Raw genomic sequence first — 20,251 nt, forward strand, 5'->3', positions numbered from 1 at the left:
TTTACGGGACTGTCCAAAATATATATCTCACCAGCCTTGCTTCTGGCTGTGATTATTTTGAAACGGTTTTGTATTTAAGTGAGTTTTGCCGCAGCGTCCGAGGGTGACGGTGGATTATTCATTGATGTAGAGGTTGCGAGCAGGGCCCTCCTACCTTTTTTGATTGTCTGTTATTACCCAGTTTGTTTTATCATTATTCCAACTGGAAAGTGAAGCAGAATTTTCTGCGCTGCATAGGAATCTGTTAATAAATAAATTGATATAGGTGAAGTTGTCTCCCGTGATTTCAAAGAGGTCTACTGCCCATTTAATTAATTGTCTCGTCCGCACCCTGCTGCAACTTTTACTAACGATGTAACTTTCCCCTCTATACTGTTCTCTATTCTTAGTGCAGACTGATTTGTTTATTTGTCCTGTGTTCAACATGTTCTTTGCATTGGTTACAGATGTGTCCAAATGGAAAGTCTGTATCCCCTTGCAACGCGCACAATTATCACCCCATACTGGTGTACAGACTAATATGGTGTAGAGGATAGTCAGTTTCTCGGTCGACTGCAAGAGGTCAACATGTACACAGTCCGTGTAGACAGTCGACACACGCAAAATGTCGACATGGGAAAGTTGACACATGGAAAGGTTGACATGTTTCTTTAGGGGTGCATTCAGATGACAGCATTAATGTAATACATCTGTCTGGTATATACTGTAGCTAATGTATGTGTCGGGTATTTGGGGACTGGATATTGCAGCCAGCACTCAAGTTTATACTGAGTTCTTTTGTACTAGTAGTGGAACTTTTACCCAGTGGCGTTTAATCGATATCACTATGGAGACCAAAACCGAGAACATTTTCACAGCCTGATAGATCTGCCTGAAGGACTTGGCTGAATCGAAGACCTTTTACCAGGAGGATCCTTATAACCAGCGCACATTACCTGACCTGTGTATACAGTATATATTACACTCTTTATCTCTCTCTCTCTCTCTCTCTCTCTCTCTCTCTCTCTCTCTCTCTCTCTCTCTCTCTCTCTCTCTCTCTCTCTCTCTCTCTCTCTCTCTCTCTCTCTCTCTCTCTCTCTCTCTCTATATCTATCTATCTATCATCAGTAGGATGTCCATTCATTGCAGCATTAATCATTGATTGTCAGGGGTTTTATTTATTTTTTATCATTGATGGTTAAACCATTGATCGTTTGGGTCTGTATAATAGACCAGGATACGTGCATTATTTACAAATGGATGGATTTTGCCATGGGAACTGTTCCACCAATAGTGAGGAAGGAAACCATCGATGGTATTAATTTACTGACTTTTGCTCACAGTTAACACTTTTGTATGTACTTCCTCCGCTGAAGTGCAACTGAATGAAGCAAAATGCATCCACAGTTTATATACATACCATGCCCTATTCCTGAGGGTGTCCTTACATACAGCATATATACATCTCATGCCCTATTCCTGAAGGTGTCCTTACATACAACATATATACATGCCATGCCCTATTCCTGAGGTGTCCTTACATACAGCATATATACATGCCATGCCCTATTCCTGAGGGTGTCCTTACATACAGCATATATACATACCATGCCCTATTCCTGAGGGTGTCCTTACATACAGCATATATACATACCATGCCCTATTCCTGAGGGTGTCCTTACATACAGCATATATATATATATATACCATGCCCTATTCCTGAGGGTGCCCTTACATACAGCCTATATATACATGCCATGCCCTATTCCTGAGGGTGGCCTTACATACAGCATATATACATGCCATGCCCTATTCCTGAAGGTGTCCTTACATACAGCAAATATACATACCATGCCCTATTCCTGAGGGTGTCCTTACATACAGCATATATACATCTCCTGCCCTATTCCTGAAGGTGTCCTTACATACAGCATATATACATACCATGCCCTATTCCTGAGGGTGTCCTTACATACAGCATATATACATACCATGCCCTATTCCTGAGGGTGTCCTTACATACAGCATATTTACATACCATGCCCTGTTCCTGAGGGTGTCCTTACATACAGCATATTTACATACCATGCCCTATTCCTGAGGTGTCCTTACATACAGCATATATACATGCCATGCCCTATTCCTGAGGGTGTCCTTACATACAGTATATATACATGCCATGCCCTATTCCTGAGGGTGTCCTTACATACAGCATATATATATACCATGCCCTATTCCTGAGGGTGTCCTTACATACAGCATATATACATACCATGCCCTATTCCTGAGGGTGTCCTTACATACAGCATATATACATGCCATGCCCTATTCCTGAGGGTGTCCTTACATACAGTATATATACATGCCATGCCCTATTCCTGAGGGTGTCCTTACATACAGCATATATATATACCATGCCCTATTCCTGAGCGTGTCCTTACATACAGCATATATATATATACCATGCCCTATTCCTGAGCGTGTCCTTACATACAGCATATATACATCTCATGCCCTATTCCTGAGGGTGTCCTTACATACAGCATATATATATATATATATATATATATATATATATACATACCATGCCCTATTCCTGAGGGTGTCCTTACATACAGCATATATATATATATATATACATACCATGCCCTATTCCTGAGGGTGTCCTTACATACAGTATATATACATGCCATGCCCTATTCCTGAGGGTGTCCTTACATACAGCATATATATATACCATGCCCTATTCCTGAGCGTGTCCTTACATACAGCATATATATATACCATGCCCTATTCCTGAGCGTGTCCTTACATACAGCATATATATATATACCATGCCCTATTCCTGAGGGTGTCCTTACATACAGCATATATACATCTCATGCCCTATTCCTGAGGGTGTCCTTACATACAGCGTATATACATGCCATGCCCTATTCCTGAGGGTATCCTTACATACAGCGTATATACATACCATGCCCTATTCCTGAGCGTGTCCTTACATACAGTATATATACATGCCATGCCCTATTCCTGAGGGTGTCCTTACATACAGCATATATACATCCCATGCCCTATTCCTGAGGGTGTCCTTACATACAGCGTATATACATGCCATGCCCTATTCCTGAGGGTGTCCTTACATACAGCATATATACATCCCATGCCCTATTCCTGAGGGTGTCCTTACATACAGCATATATACATTTCATGCCCTATTCCTGAGGGTGTCCTTACATACAGCATATATATATCTCATGCCCTATTCCTGAGGGTGTCCTTACACACAGCATATATACATACCATGCCCTATTCCTGAGGGTGTCCTTACATACAGCATATATACATCCCATGCCCTATTCCTGAGGGTGCCCTTACATACAGCATAGATACATTCCATGCCCTATTCCTGAGGGTGCCCTTACATACAGCATAGATACATTCCATGCCCTATTCCTGAGGGTGTCCTTACATACAGCATATATACATACCATGCCCTATTCCTGAGGGTGTCCTTACATACAGCATATATACATCCCATGCCCTATTCCTGAGGGTGCCCTTGCATACAGCATATATACATGCCATGCCCTATTCCTGAGGGTGTCCTTACATACAGCATATATACATACCATGCCCTATTCCTGAGGGTGTCCTTACATACAGATACATACCATGCCCTATTCCTGAGGGTGTCCTGACATACAGCATATATACATACCATGCCCTATTCCTGAGGGTGTCCTTACATACAGCATATATACATACCATGCCCTATTCCTGAGGGTGTCCTTACATACAGCATATATGCATACCATGCCCTATTCCTGAGGGTGCCCTTACATACAGCATAGATACATCTCATGCCCTATTCCTGAGGGTGTCCTTACATACAGCATATATGCATACCATGCCCTATTCCTGAGGGTGCCCTTACATACAGCATAGATACATCTCATGCCCTATTCCTGAGCGTGTCCTTACATACAGCATATATACATACCATGCCCTATTCCTGAGGGTGTCCTTACATACAGCATATATGCATACCATGCCCTATTCCTGAGGGTGTCCTTACATACAGCATAAAGACTCCCCCCCCCCCCCCCCCCCCCCGCCGTCTCATTTTATAATCTTCTTCCCCAAAAAAATCTTGGGGTATTTTCCCACCGTACGCCCACTTAACAACCAATGCCACACAGTGTCCAATACATTCCAGGTCATCCTCCAACATCGTCCTCTTGGGTTCTGTGGCACAAACTGAACACGGTGTTTTATGAATGATGAATGGTGAAAAGCTTGGATATAAATGAAGTAACCTGTTCCTATTTGTACTTTCCTTTGCCAGGAACATGACATTGAGACCGCTCACGGAGTCCTCCACGTGGTCATGTGCGGCACTCCGAGACAGAGCAGACCCGTCATATTAACTTACCACGACATTGGGCTAAACCGTAAGCAACATTCTCTGTAATCCAATCAATGTAACGGCAATTGGTTTATGTCTAGATAGATCAGTGGTTCTCTGGACCCCACCCAGATCACGTTTCCCAGATCCCCCCTGGCAGCTGCGCTGTGTATCCCCAACTGTCACATTTTCAAAATCCACAGATGACCTAGAAAACATGACCTGTGCTGGGTCCTGAGGGCGGAGTTTGTGAACCTGTGGTCGACATTATATACATAGTGTATATACATAATGTCAACAGTCAGGTTTTGTAGTAGAAAGTGTCAACTATAGACTGACAGAAGAGGTAAATTTACTAAAATGGGAGTTGTATTGAAGATGGGATGTTGCCCGTAGCAACCACTCAGAATCTAATCTTATTTATTTAGCACCTTCTAGAAGATAATAGATAGAATCTGTTTGGTTGCCCATAGCAACAGTCCATCTTCAATAGAACTCCCATTTTAGTGAATAAACCCCATAGTGACCTTAGTGGGAGGATTAGGGAGTTAATCCTGTAATCAGAGATAAACTTTTGATTCCGTGAGTCCAGTTACGGCTACGTTTCTGTTTTTTCTAAAGGACTGCTAGAAGTAACTGTATATATAGAGCAAGGTTCAGTAAAGCAAAAACGCAAGTAATGTTTGTGTCTGGAATAAACCATGCAGCTATGCAGGGGGAGCAATGAATTTATATTGTTTCTGTGCAGAGCGAATACTGACTGCATTTACATGTAGCCCACTGATATTAGACAGCTGTATTTTTAAATCGCTATTTAGATTTCAGCTAGAACACACCCCACCCAAATGTAACTCTCCCTGCCGGTGCAAGGCACCGGATCGCCCCAGGCGGGGGGGCGCTCCGTCAGGGGCGTAACTAACTATTTATCGCCCCCCCCCCCCCGCCGCGCGTTTATTCGGCGCCCCCCACCTAACCTGCTTACCTGCGGTCTGCGTCCGACTCTCGCCCGGCTCCCTGTCGGGACCTTCCTGACGTCACTGTCCCGGCCGGCTCCTGCTGCTACAATGAAAACGGACTCTTAGAAAATGGCTGCCCCCATACTGCAGACAGAAAACTGTCTGCAGTATGGGGGCAGCCATTTTCTAATTGTCAGTTTTCATTGCAGCAGGAGCCGGCCGGGACCGTGACGTCAGGAAGGTCCCGACAAAGAGCCGGGCGAGACGCAGACCGCGGGTAACTATAGCCCCGCAGCGCCCCCAATTTCTCTGCGCCCCCCTGCCACCGCGGGGGCTGCGGAGCTATAGTTACGCCACTGCGCTCCAATGCTCCCAGGCTGGGGGTGCTCTGATTCAGCCGCTGTGCAGAGTGGGGTGCCGGTAATTGCGGCGGCAAGCCGCAGCGTTCCGGGGGGGGGGGGGATTGGCAGGGGGTGTCGCGTGATATGGCCGTTGCATCATTTCGGGTGATGCGGCGACCGCCGCTAAGTAACTCCAGGGGTAGGGAGGGGGATTGGGTGATGCGGCTGCCTAGTCAATCTGGAGGGGGGAGGGTTGCTGCCACCGCCGGTCCCACTCACCTCCATGGGGGGGGGGGAGGGTGGCTGCTGCAAACTGGCACCCTCCAGTGGCCACCGCCCTAGGCAAATGCCTGGAGCTGCCTAGTGGTGTCGCTGGCCCTGCTCCCTGCACAAGTTCCATCTGCCCCACCTTCAGCGCAGCATGGTTTTGGCCATTTGCATCCTTTTTTGCTTTGCTGACAATGCTGAATCATGTGATCCGATTTCACGTGACTCTGCCTCTTTATCGAAAATGTAACAAGTATCCATATACACATACACACCCTGATTCTGTTCCGTTTGCAGCAGGGCTGCGTTCCCACGGGGACCGATGTTTTTGTACTGCGCATTTCTGCGCATGTGAATACACAGGGTGCGTGCACCGACAGCGAACAGACTGTTCGTCGGGTGCACGTACCCAGGACAACGGGCGGGGGGGCGCAGAGGGGCAGCGGGCAGCCGGCGGCCCCATAACCATATGGGAACGCTGCAAATTTGCAGCCTTTCAAATCAACCAGAATAACCCCCAATATCCTCAGCATAGCATGACCGTATCGTTTATTTAATTGGCTTACTACATGGACCCCATATTACATTAAATCTAGAGATGTGCAGGTTCTGATTTACTCTGATTTCAAAGCAGGATCTTATTGGCTATCCCAAATCACATGACAGTTGTTGATAGCCAATGAGATCCTGCTTTGAAATCTGAGTAAATCAGAACCTGCACATCTCTAATTAAATCACCACTGAACCACACTCATTAGTTGTTATGTTATTTAATACGTATCATGAATAGGTCTTTAGATACAATAATGGCTGCGTAAACCCTGTATGGGTGAAGAGTAATGTATCAAGCTTGGAGGGATACAATGGAGACTGATAAAGTACCAGCCAATCAGCGCCAAATTGCCTTGCTACAAGCTGTTCTTGAAAAATGACAGTTAGAAGATGATTGTTGGTTGGCACTTTACCACTTCCCACTTTATCGTTCTCTAAGGCTTAATACATGTTTCCAAAATAGGGTTACTTGTATACCTATGGATGACCAGCATATCCCTGTATTACTATGGATGACCAGCATACCCCTGTATTCCTATGGATGACCAGCATACCCCTGTATTCCTATGGATGACCAGCATATCCCTGTATTCCTATGGATGACCAGCATATCCCTGACCCTTGGTTTCTGCTTTCCCGGATACAGATAAAACCTGCTTCAATTCGCTGTTCAACCATGAGGACATGCATGAGATTACGCAGCATTTCTCCGTCTGCCACGTGAATGCGCCAGGCCAGCACGAAGGAGCCGCGTCTTTCCCAGCCGGGTAAGACCCTAATGAGCCGATTTGCCATTTTGCTTCTCTGCAGATTAGTGACTTTGGTGCACGAGAGGTTAACGGCCTCTAAGTCCTGTCAATGGAAATGAGACTTACTAGAAGTAAGCCTTAGCTATGATTAGTGGCTTCAGGAATTAATTACTGCTCAGGGGCTCTTTGCTAAATAAGGGCTGACCCCCAGCAAGATTTCGCCCATGTTTGGGTAACTTTGGGATCAGTCCTGGGGATTTTCTGTCGTTGCTGATTTTAAACTTTGAGCTACAGTAGGACCGTTTTCTCTTTGTTACCTAAAAGTAAATGACTACGGGTGAGATTTATCAAAGCTTAGAGAGAGATAAAGTGAAGAGATTAAGTACCAGCCAATGTAAGTGGCTGGGGTTGTACAATGACAGGAGCTGATTGGATAGTAGTTTTTTATCTCTCTGAGATTCTACACATAAGTAGCAACCCAGCCAAATCTAACAGCTGCACATTCGCTGCAGGATACAGCTGATAGGTCTACAGTGTCTACGTCGACAGCCCGAATGTTGACATGCAAAGGGTGGACATAAAGAGGTTGACACACAAAGATTCCAATATGATATTTTCATTTTTTAATATAAATGTGGACTCCAATTGGGAATTGTAAATTTTGCCTAGGGCAAGTATCTGCAGGTCCATACAGGGGTGTAGCAATAGCCCTGGCAGACCCCCAGTGCCCTGAGGGCATGCAGTGACGCCAAGCCACCCTGGGGTTAGCAACGGTTATTGCTATGCCAATGGATGATGGTCACCTCCAGCTGATGCCAGCTTGCTCCATCGTGCCCACTCATGGGTTAAAAGAAGGGTTAATTATGGGTCAGACCAGGGTTGCTGTGCAGTATGAATGGGTAACACTATGGAGGAGGCAGCGCTTGGTGACAGCATCCACTTCAAGCGTGGCCTCCCCTCCCCCCCACACCGATGACTCTCTGCCCCACCCCTTTCAGAAGTCAGCGACCCATCAAATTCTGGGTCGCTGCAATGAGCTGAACCTCAAAAAATGCCGGGACAGACCCGTGTCCAAATCCTAGGTGTTCACCCAGCAAGGGGTATTGAATTCCCCCCATAGAGATGAGGGACAACGTTAGCATTTTATTATATAGGATGTTAGTGGTTATATGAAAGAACAGTTTCCTGTATTATGGCCCTCATTTAGCATTGCGACCAAATCTGCAAAAATCGCAATTTGCGGTTTCACAGATCTGCAATTAATGTGACCAAAGTCTAACGCGTGTGACCCCCTAAAAAATGGCCGCACCGTGGTTTTCTGCGCAGCTAGGCGGCACAGCCAGCTGGTAATGTGAGTGCAAGTGCTTCCCAGTATAACAAAGCGCTCGCTCAATATTGATACAAACACAAAAATTTTGCATTTGCATCGGGTGGAGAGACCCAGCGAGCGGGGTGGTAATGTCCTGGGCTGGGTGGCCCCCCGCTAACTAGGGCCAGCAGTTGTAATTCTACGAGAAACACATTGGCTAATTGTGGTAATTTCTTTTCCCAGGTACATGTATCCATCGATGGACCAGCTGGCTGAAATGTTACCAGGAGTTGTACAACAACTTGGGTAAGGGTATAAATATACAGTACATAATGTACGGTGCCAAACATCTGCCCAGAAATTTTATAGAAATCATTATTTCATTTTTTTGCGCCCACCCATTTGAATGGGAGTTTTAAAAAATCCTTCCTGCACGACACTACCAAAACTTCCATTGAAATGAATGGAAGACTGCTGATTGGCTGAGAGAGCTCTCTCAGCCAATCCGCGGCCGTCCATTCATTTGAACATTCGAGTTTCCCGCCAGCTCCCCTGGGAGGCACTTGAGACTTGAGTACAGTTGGTGTTCAGCTGGGGAAAAATCAGCCTTCTGGTTTATGTAGTGGTAGGGGCCCATGTTTACGGGAAGCCGGTTTTCAGAGAGAATGTAGCCAGCCAACACTGGTTCACAGAACTATCAACAAGTGCATGGTCTGGGCCATGTTAAAGGGTGAACACGTCCTAACCCAAATCTAACTCTCTCTGCACATGTTACATCTGCCCCACCTGCAGTGCAGCATGGTTTTGTCCATTTGCTAAAAAAGCAGCTTTGCAATCAGGTCTGAAAAACTCTGATAATCCAGTTCAGTATAATGTAACATGTATAATTCCCCTTGTATTCCGGCGGGCCGGTGCAGCTCTAAGTACAATGATGAATGGAACCAAGTTATAGTGCCCCTAGTGGCAGCCTCCTATAACAGCAGACCTCATACATTGTAGATGTATAGGGTCTGAGTCCCAAGCACGTCTAAAACTGGATGCATCTACAGCAGCTGTTATTCGCATCCTGCGCACATGTTGCAGCGCCCCCCCCTATTAGCATATGGTAGTGATCCCATTTTCCGTGGCCAGCTACACTTGTGGCTGCAGAATTAGGCCCATCATCGTTGGTGTTACTTGGAAAACCGCACACGATTCGTATTTTACCGCAATTATTGTTGTCGATATATTATATACATTTGCTTTTACTGATTGGACAGCGCCCCCTGCAGGATAGAACGGGGACATTTGTATACATGTGAAAGACAGTGATATAGTTTTTTATTTTATGTTTTTGTGTCCATAGTTTAAAGTCGGTGCTGGGAATGGGGATCGGAGCTGGAGCTTACATCCTGACAAGATTTGCTGTAAGTACTCTGCTGTATCACGTGCTATAATCAAATTGTGATTGGGAAAAGCGTTTATAAGATCTTCCTCTTCTGAACATGCAGGACGAGGGAGGGGGTCATTCACAATACGCGGTAGCGGGAGGCAGGGGCGAATTTAGGGGTCAGGCCGCCCCTAGGTACAAAATTTTTGCCACCCCCCCTATTTTAATGTAATCGTATATGTATATACATTGTTATTTATATATTTCATTAAATTTTAACTGTAGGCCACCTCAATATTTTTTTAAGCACTCTGGACTGCTCCCTGTACGGAGGCCCCAGAGGGAGGGAGGCACTTATTAGTACAGTGATTAGCACAGTGTCTCCGTCAGTCTCTCTCCGGCTCACACACTGTGACTGACTGAGCGCAGGGAGGATCTGCGCGCCGCTCCGCTCAGCTGCTGGACACCACAGCAGCCAATAGACTGTGTGTGTGTGTGTGTGTGTGTAGAGTAGCCAATGGGCGGGAGCCGGCAGCAGTGAGCCTGATCCATTTCCGGACGCGCCCAGCCACTAAGCAGTGATGTAATGTGCATGGCAGAGTGGGTGGGCAGTGGCGGGTGACAAGTGGCGCTGCCGCCTACATATGATAATTCATGTCTGCGGCGGCGGTGCTCGTCACTCGCCGCTGCCCACCCGCTGTGCCATACTGCTATTTAACAGAATGTCAGCCTGCCTGCCGCCCTTAATTGGTGCCGCCCTGAGGCCGGTGCCTCACGGGCCTAGGCACAAATCCGGCCCTGGCGGGAGGGGGGTCATTCACAATGCGCGGTAGCGGTCCTGCATGTCGCACCGGCTTTACTGCTAGATCGCAAGGCGATCCCTGTGTGTACGGGGCTTTACAGTCTGCTGAGTATTATCTTTAATGTAACTTAATCAATGATAAAACACATTGTTGGTAACAAATCCGCAGTGTGTACATTATTTTAATGCTAAGTGCTAAGAGATTAAACTGGTGTCCTAAGTCCGCAGCGATACAGGCTGGGAACTCTGTTGGCCTCGGCTGCAGCGACTGACTGGGGACCCTTATATCAGGGCTATAATGGTGGAAAATGACTGAATTGTACTCAGAACAAACAATGCTTTCTGTTCCAGCTGAATCACCCCAGCATGGTAGAAGGCCTGGTGCTCATTAACATTAACGCGTGTGCGGAGGGATGGATGGATTGGGCAGCCACAAAGGTAAGATCAAGATCACAGTTCCACTTACTGCGGTTAAGCCGATGGTTCATATAGGTGTCAATGATACATTGGGAATTGTGATTAGGTGCTGGGCAGCTGTGGTTTATAGTGTTGGAGGGAGGAGAGTGGGCAGCTGGGATACAGGATGATGGGTGATTGGGTGCAATGAGTAGGGCGGGATCCATAGCAATTACACGTCCTGCACCCACGGTAGTTAAGAAGCTGCCTCTGCTACATACATATATTAATCAAATACATCCATTTGAATACTAGTTGCAACCTATGGCAATAAATCCTTTTGGCTCTGCCATGTTTGCAAATACACACGATCGGCGACATATTGCCACTAGGAGGCGGGGTTCTAATGACCCAAATACCCCAGCCCCTCCCCCATTACCACCCACCTGCTTCTGATTTCTGGGCTTCTCCGGAAAATACAAAAGTTGCCAATTTGCTATTTCTGTGACTAATACACTGTACCTTGGTAAAGCTATATTATACTTTGTATTCTAATTAATAAGATTTTTTCTTTATTGGAATAGCAAACTTAGAACCTAAATGAAGCAAAATAATCAATTACAGTTTTTTGTTACTTTCGCAGCTGTCTGGACTCGCCCACGGATTACCCGATATGCTGATTTCCCACCTGTTTGCAAAGGTAGGTGTCAGTATAAAGACAGATTGTGGAGCACTTGGGTCATGCGTCCTCAGTAGTATGTGGGTGATGATGTCTGCGATGGGTGCAGTGATGTAACAGGGGAAAGGAATGTAGCACAAACACACTGGTTCCAGGGGCTCTTGGGGCACTACTCGCGGGATCCAGGGGCTCTTGGGGCCCTACATGCCGGATCCAGGGGCTCTTGGTGCCCTACATGCTGGACCCAGGGGCTTTTGGGGCCCTACAGACCAGATCCAGGGGCTCTTGGGGCCCTACATGCAGGTTCCAGGGGCTCTTGGTGCCCTACCTGCTGGACCCAGGGGCTTTTGGGGCCCTACAGACCAGATCCAGGGGCTCTTGGGGCCCTACACGCAGGATCCAGGGGCTCTGGGTGCCCTACATGCTGGACCCAGGGGCTTTTGGGGCCCTACAGACCAGATCCAGGGGCTCTTGGGGCCCTAGATGCCGGATCCAGGGGCTCTTGGTTCTTTACTTGATACCGATTTGCCAGACAGGTCCAGGCCACTGCCCAATTTTATTATTTTCATTCTTAAACTGGGTACACACTATTACTAAACAATATGCATGATACGGAAATCGTTAACGATATCATATATATTGTTTAGTGTGTACCCATTATATCATTATCGATGCCCGCTCCCGCTGGTCGGTAACGTTTTGCCCCTATCCTCTAGACACGCAATCAATTCCGATGATATTGTTGGCGGGCATCTGGGCGATGTTACGGAACGATATCGTTCATGATATCGGCGGTGACACAAGTTGAATAGTGTGTACCCAAGTTTAGGCTATAATCTGTAATTTGGCGGTTTCCAGTATAACATAAAAGGGGGCAGGTCGGCCAATCTAAAGAACTACTCCTCCCAGCATGCTTTGCCCCAGTTTCAACATGTCCTTACAGCAAAACTGTGCGTGGCATTCTGGGAGGTGCGTTTTCTCAGCAGCTGGAGTGCCACAGGCTGCCTGGCCCTGGTCTATCCATTTCTCTGAAATTCTTAAATCTGTCCCGTACCTTATGACATGCTGAGTAGATTCTGGACAGGAGTGATATGCTTGGAACTTCATAATAAAACGTCCAAGAGTTGGTGTGTTCCCAATGAGATATTGCCTCTTGGTGAAAGTACCATCCAATCAGCTCCTTACTACCATGTTACAGGGTGTGTTTGAAAAATAACAGTTAAAGTACCAACCAAACAGCTATTATCTCTCTCCACTTTATCTCTCTGTAATGTTTGATGCACCTCACCCAGGCTATGAGCAGATCCTTTATGTACGATGCAGCATTTGCTGACCGTAAACAAATAACATAACAGCACAGCGCCGGCAAGATGAAAGCTATGACCCACCGCGTAGTGTGGAAATGCTGTTACTGTACTCTGGCTGTGCTGATGTAGTCTGTGTCCAATGCACTGACCTACTTCCAGTAATTCATAACCACAGTCTCTCTCTCTCTCTCCAATCTGGGGTCTAATCATTTAAGCTTAAACTCTTCTTTTTTATGTTTGCGTTTAGGACGAAATACAGAACAACCACGAACTGGTGCACACTTACCGGCAGCACATTCTTAACGACATCAACCAGAACAACCTGACTCTGTTTGTGAAGTCGTACAACAGGTATGGCGGCGAGGGTGGAAGCACGTGTGTTGCAGTACAGAGAGCTTCTGGGATCTCAGTCTTGCGTGCGTGCGTGTGTGTGTGTGTTGTAGTACAGAGAACTTTAAGGTCTTCCAAGTTGTGATTTACTGTATGTCCATTTTCAGCCGTAGGGATCTGGAGATTGAGCGCCCAATCCCTGGGACAAATGCTGCTACGTTAAAGTAAGTGTAACTGTGCAGACCTCACCAAATAATTCCATTGGCTCCTAGGGATATGGAATTGAAATGCTGCTTTTTAAATTTTAATATAAAGCTCAATGGACAATCAGGGATCTCATAATAGGGAACGCGGTCGGTGTGCATTCTGCGTTCGGGCCCCCTCCGCTCTAGCCCTCAGTGCAGTGGGACTCGCTAGGAGACCCTAACACGGTATCAGAGTCCAGTGCCCTTGCGCAGGTCTCTGGGAAAATGTTGCGGATAAAAGTACAGGGGCTGGGAAATCTAAAAGTGCTAATACAAGTGTACAACTGCCATGATGTCACCCACCCATTGCTGTAGCTGCCTGACATATAGATGTTCTATGTCCCCCTGAGTTCGCCAAATGATAGCGCTACCCTTCTTTTGGGGACTTGTCACTTCTTGGTCATTTCCCACCCATTCTCCTGTGTTCCAGATATTTCCTTATTGATTGTTCTATGCTCTGAATGTCCGATAGATCATATTATATGATTATAATTTTATCTTTGTTGCATCTTCCATGCGTTTCATTGTGTCATAGTTACTGCCCTGATGATATCATATATCTGTGTAATGTTCTAACTGTTCATTATCTCTCGGACTCTCTTCTAGGTGTCCTGCTCTGCTGGTGGTTGGAGACAGTTCCCCTGCTGTGGATGCTGTGGTATGTTCTAAGACTTCTATATAGAACGTAAAATAGCACAAAGGAATATAATTCTATGGGCTAGATGCACTAAGCTTCAAAAGTGATAAAATGGACAGTGATAAACAGCCAGCCAATCAGCTCCTATCTGTCATGTCACAGGTTGTGTTTGAAAAATCTCAGGTAGGAGCTGATTGGCTGGTTGTTTATCACTCTCCATTTTATCACTTTTGAAGCTTGATACATCTGGCCCTATATCTTATACTAGAGGTTTATTTGGAATTGCCATTGAAATTAGTTTATAGGCAGATAACCAATGACTAATGCCATAGAATAAATGTCAGTCACCCAGTGAATCCTCCTGTGTCTCAGAGATCACTATCTGCCAGTGAATCATACTTTATCTCATGAATCAGTGCCAGTCAGCCATTGAATCCTAGTGTGTCTCAGGAATCAGTGTCGGTCAGACAGTGAATCATACTTTACCTCAGGAATCAGTGTCAGTCGGCCAGTGAATCCTTCTTTATCTCAGGAATCAGTGTCAGTCAGACAGTGAATCTTCCTATGTCCCAGGAATCAGTGTCAGTCACCCAGTGAATCCTCCTGTGTCTCAGAGATCACTATCTGCCAGTGAATCATACTTTATCTCATGAATCAGTGCCAGTCAGCCATTGAATCCTAGTGTGTCTCAGGAATCAGTGTCAGTCAGCCAGTGAATCATACTTTATCTCAGGAATCAGTGTCAGTCAGACAGTGAATCATACTTTATCTCAGGAATCCATATCAGTCACCCAATTAATCCTCCTGTGTCCTAGGAATCAGTGTCAGTCAGTCAGTGAATCTTCCTGTGTCCCAGGAATCGGTGTCAGTCAGCCAGTGAATCCTTCTATGTCCCAGGAATCAGTGTCAGTCAGTCAGTGAATCTTCCTGTGTCCCAGGAATCAGTGTCAGTCAGCCAGTGAATCCTCCTATATCCCAGGAATCAGTGGCGGTCACCCAATGAATCCTTCTGTGTCCCAGGAATCAGTGTCGGTCAGCCAGTGATTCCTCCTATATCCCAGGAATCAGTGTCAGGCAGCCAGTGAATCTTCCTATGTCCCAGGAATCAGTGTCAGTCACCCAGTGAATCCTCCTGTGTCTCAGAGATCACTATCTGCCAGTGAATCATACTTTATCTCATGAATCAGTGCCAGTCAGCCATTGAATCCTAGTGTGTCTCAGGAATCAGTGTCAGTCAGCCAGTGAATCATATACCCCTTTTACACCAACGAAAAACCCAGGTCGGACCCAGGTCGGACCCAGGTCAGTGTTGGTGTAAATGGGACCAACCCAGGTCCATTGACACTGGTCTCCTACCCAGGTCCTGACCAGGGTTGAACACTGGTCGGACCTGGGTCGTGAGCGGTGTAAATGGTCCCAACCCAGGTCGGGACATCTGGCTAGTGCTGAAAGGATACCAGAAGCACGGGACGCCTTTCCGTAAGTCAGTACCATGCGTTCCACAGTGCATTGCAGCAGCAGAAGACAGCAACCCGTGTGGACAGTGCACACAGGCTGCTACCTGGCACTCCACAGGTGGACCTGCCACAACCCTGTCTGGCACTAGGATGCAGCGCTGTCAGGCAGTAGTGGGACCAAGAGCTTAAAGGAGGAGGGTGCGTGATGTGCCTCCCACTCCAGTGACTCCATTTTTTAAGGGATATATACTCTACCTACAGAAATCATTTATGTTTGTTTTGGGGGGCTGCGGGGAGGGGTATGGATTGTATGGTCGACCTAAAGATTGTCGACAGTCATAAGGTCAACATACTGCAAGGTCGACAGGTGTCTAGGTCGACATGGGATAAGATCAACAGGTCATTAGGTCGACACAATCATTAGGTCGACATGGTCTAGGTCGACAGTCAAAAGGTCAACATGGGGTTTTTCACTGTTTTTTTTTTTTTTACCCGAATGTCGACATAGTCGACATGGACACAGTTTTAAGTGTCCATGCATTCGGCACACTATTTTATTCTCCCACAATGCCCCAGTGCAGTGATGGCTAACCTTGACACTCCAGCTGTTGTTGAACTACACATCCCAGCATGCCCTGCATCAGTTTTAGCATAGCCAAATAGTAAAACTGTAGCAGGGCATGCTGGAATGTGTAGTTCAATAACAGCTGGAGTGTCAAGGTTAGCCATCACTGCCCTAGTGGATATTAGGGCATGAAATACCGCCTGTCGGCTCATTAAACAGTGAAAAATCCTATGCCGACCTAATGCTTGTGTCGACCTAATGACCTGTTGACCTTGTCCCATGTGGACCTTGCAGTATGTCGACCTAGTGGTGTCGACCTAATGACTGTCGACCATCTTTAGGTCGACCAACTTACTGCTGCTGCAGGGGCAGAGGACTGGGGGGAGCACATGGGTGATGCTGCACTTTTATATCGCTATGTGCGCTTTATCACTGAATATAACTTTTTGAAAAAATATTTTGCTAAATAAACCAACCAACATTTTTCAATGCTAACTTTTCATGTCTTTTAATTTTTATTTAAATCATTGAGGGAAGGTTGGCTGGCAGTTTATCAGTCCTAAAATTGACATTTTTAATGTCATCCATAGGTAAAAGCAGGGCTGACCCAGGTTCAGTGTAAATGGTGCAGACCCAGGTCCGACCCAGGTTGAAGTGCTGTGTAAATGGGGTATGAAGCAGGGTCCGACCCTGGAAACTTCCGTGTTCAAAGACCAGGGTCCGACCAGGGATTTTGGTGTAAAAGGGGTAATACTTTATCTCAGGAATCAGTGTCAGTCAGACAGTGAATCATACTTTATCTCAGGAATCCATATCAGTCACCCAATTAATCCTCCTGTGTCCTAGGAATCAGTGTCAGTCAGTCAGTGAATCTTCCTGTGTCCCAGGAATCGGTGTCAGTCAGCCAGTGAATCCTTCTATGTCCCAGGAATCAGTGTCAGTCAGTCAGTGAATCTTCCTGTGTCCCAGGAATCAGTGTCAGTCAGCCAGTGAATCCTCCTATATCCCAGGAATCAGTGGCGGTCACCCAATGAATCCTCCTGTGTCCTAGGAATCAGTGTCAGTCAGACAGTGAATCAAACTTTATCTTAGGAATCAGTGTCAGTCAGCCAGTGAATCCTCCTATATCCCAGGAATCAGTGTCAGGCAGCCAGTGAATCCTCCTATATCCCAGGAATCTGTGTCAGTCACCCAATGAATCCTTCTGTGTCCCAGGAATCAGTGGCGGTCACCCAATGAATCCTCCTGTGTCCCAGGAATCAGTGTCAGTCAGACAGTGAATCCTCCTATATCCCAGGAATCAGTGTCAGGCAGCCAGTGAATCCTCCTATATCCCAGGAATCAGTGTCAGGCAGCCAGTGAATCCTCCTATATCCCAGGAATCTGTGTCAGTCACCCAATGAATCCTTCTGTGTCCCAGGAATCTGTGTCAGTCACCCAATGAATCCTTCTGTGTCCCAGGAATCAGTGTCGGTCAGCCAGTGATTCCTCCTATATCCCAGGAATCAGTGTCAGGCAGCCAGTGAATCTTCCTATATCCCAGGAATCATTGTCAGTCGGCCAGTGAATCCTTCTGTGTCCCAGGAATCAGTGTCGGTCAGCCAGTGATCCCACCTATATCCCAGGAATCAGTGTCAGGAACTCAAACTGTGTTCTTCACTTTCAAAACATTCAAGTCAAGAATGAAAAAAAATCCTTATGATACAATTAGACCCTTTTGCAATTAGTCATGGCTAGAGGAGATGTGGGCCACAGAATGAGGTAGAACAAATGAATGGGGTAACAGATATCAAGCGGGTATAGAAGACTGGAAGGTCACAGAGCAGTCAGCGGGTGGTGAGAATATTGTATTCGGTATACGGTCAAAACGTCCACAATCACTATGTCCACATGTATACTGGTGCTGGGATTCCAAAACGGTTGTCATGTTGACATACCGCGGGCAGTTTATTTACTAAGATGGGAGTTCTATTGAAGATGGGAAGTCACTATGGGAAACCAATCATGTTCTACTTTATTTATTTAATAGAACCTTCTAGAAGATGATAACTGTATTGTGATTTTGTTGCTCATAGCGACATCCCATCTTCAGTAGAACCCCATGTTAAGTAATAGTGTCTGTTGACCTCTTATACCAAATCCTTTTATTTCGGGCTGTAACATTCGGTCACTAGTTCTATCATCAGAACCTGTTGCATGAACTGTATTTGACTAAATGTTTTGGGGAGAAAAGAATTACAATTTGTGTTTATGATTTTTTTTTTTTTTTTAGGTGGATTGTAATTCCAAGCTGGATCCTACTAAGACCACACTGCTGAAGGTGAGGCCCTCTCCTGTTGCTTTAATTCTGATGTTCAATGATTCGCTTACACGTCTGCTCCCCTGCGGGTGCACGGAGGAGAAATTATTCGATGTTCCAATTTTTTAAAACTCCTATATTAGGAACTAATAGCCTGATTGGTTTCCATAGATAAAAAAGGGGGCTGTACTCCCCAAACTTTACATAAATAGGGTCTACTGACCTCTCTGAAGAACACCCTGCCAGTGTGGCCATATTTTGTACGCAAGGCATCCAGTGACTACGAGACGCTACTGTGTGCTAACTGTACAGTAGGGTTCAACAACACCTACAGTTTTTGAAGTGCTGAGTCCACAGGCTTTTGCAAATTCCAGACCCAACTTTATTGTATGTACCACCATCGCCTGGCAACGTTTTCCTTGCGTCTACAAATTGCAGAATTTCCAACTGACCATTTTACTAAGAATGCCGACAGGGTCTGAATGTCAACAATGTGCAGGGAAGCAGCCGGCATGTTGACACTTAATTTTTAGTTTATGGGCCCTAAACCTAACCTTAATCCTAGCACTAACATGTCATATCGACATTATGTGAATGTCGAAAGTAGGTCCATGTTGACATTATGATGATTTTTACAGTCTGGTGTCGACATACATATTTATTAAGACTGTTAAGTATTGTTTGTCTGTATATTATTATTAATTGGTAAATGCAATAAACTTTACACATACTCCTAATAGGAGGCACAAGATTCTCTGTTTCTGGACTTCCCTGCCAGTGGCAGTTACAGGGGTGGGGCTGCAGCACAGTCCAAAATTCAGATAGGGGAGCCACACCAACTGCCACCCCAGTCCGGGGACTCACTGGCAGTTGGTGGGGTTTCCCTATCTGAATATTGGACTGTGCTGCAGCCCCGCAGCTGCAACTGCCACTGGCAGGGAAGTCCAGGAACAGAGCATTTTATCCCTGCTGGAATGGGTCATATTGGGAGCTATGTTTATGGGGTAAATTTAGTAAAGCAGTGGTTTCCAAATGACCAGTGAGTTCCCCCAGACAGTTCTTTTCCTCCTTTACCTGTATATACCCATGCTGTAGGGAACAGCACCCCCAATACGAAATAAACAATTCCTCCTGGGGTCTCTTCACCCTGTAAAAATCAGGGATCAATCCATTTATAAGGTTGTGCGAACACCTTATCCTAGTTATAAATGAAGTAAGACCTGTATCAGAATACACTTACATTATGGGTATCCAATGGAGGGTGCAACAATGAATGCTTATACAGGGAGAGAGAGAAATGAGAAGTGGATATCAATGATGTGCGGTGGTGGCGGCAGAGGCTCTGTCACAGCCACCACCGCACCTGCCACCGCTGACAACCGAACCCCCGCCCCCCCTCCAGGGACTGCTGTGATTGGACAGCAGCTGAATCGACTTTCCAATCACAGCAACCACTTTTGCCCACTTTTTTTTGCCACGCCCCCGCTTCATCCCCTTAAACTAGTTAGTGGGAGGCACACCTATTGTATATATATTGCAGATCGCTAAAATATTATAAAGAAAATACTTCTGACACAGAATAAATGTCATAGGTATATTCTTTG

At 46.0% G+C, this 20,251-nt stretch overlaps 1 protein-coding gene across 3 annotated transcripts in view; it reads left to right on the forward strand.

The window, feature by feature from the left end:
• NDRG1 (N-myc downstream regulated 1) overlaps positions 1–20,251 on the forward strand; it is an 89,684-nt gene that overhangs the window by 61,482 nt on the left and 7,951 nt on the right. For all 3 annotated transcript variants that reach the window (XM_083144850.1, XM_083144851.1, XM_083144852.1), the window contains 10 exons: positions 4,328–4,433; positions 7,150–7,270; positions 8,805–8,867; positions 9,907–9,967; positions 11,084–11,170; positions 11,772–11,828; positions 13,362–13,465; positions 13,612–13,668; positions 14,296–14,347; positions 18,621–18,668. In XM_083144850.1, the coding sequence (XP_083000976.1) occupies positions 4,328–4,433; positions 7,150–7,270; positions 8,805–8,867; positions 9,907–9,967; positions 11,084–11,170; positions 11,772–11,828; positions 13,362–13,465; positions 13,612–13,668; positions 14,296–14,347; positions 18,621–18,668 (756 nt within the window). The remainder of the gene's footprint in view (positions 1–4,327; positions 4,434–7,149; positions 7,271–8,804; positions 8,868–9,906; positions 9,968–11,083; positions 11,171–11,771; positions 11,829–13,361; positions 13,466–13,611; positions 13,669–14,295; positions 14,348–18,620; positions 18,669–20,251) is intronic.

The sequence above is a fragment of the Crinia signifera genome, chromosome 5 (assembly GCF_055691185.1).
Source record: "Crinia signifera chromosome 5, ASM5569118v1, whole genome shotgun sequence".
NCBI classification, from domain to species: Eukaryota; Metazoa; Chordata; class Amphibia; order Anura; family Myobatrachidae; genus Crinia; species Crinia signifera.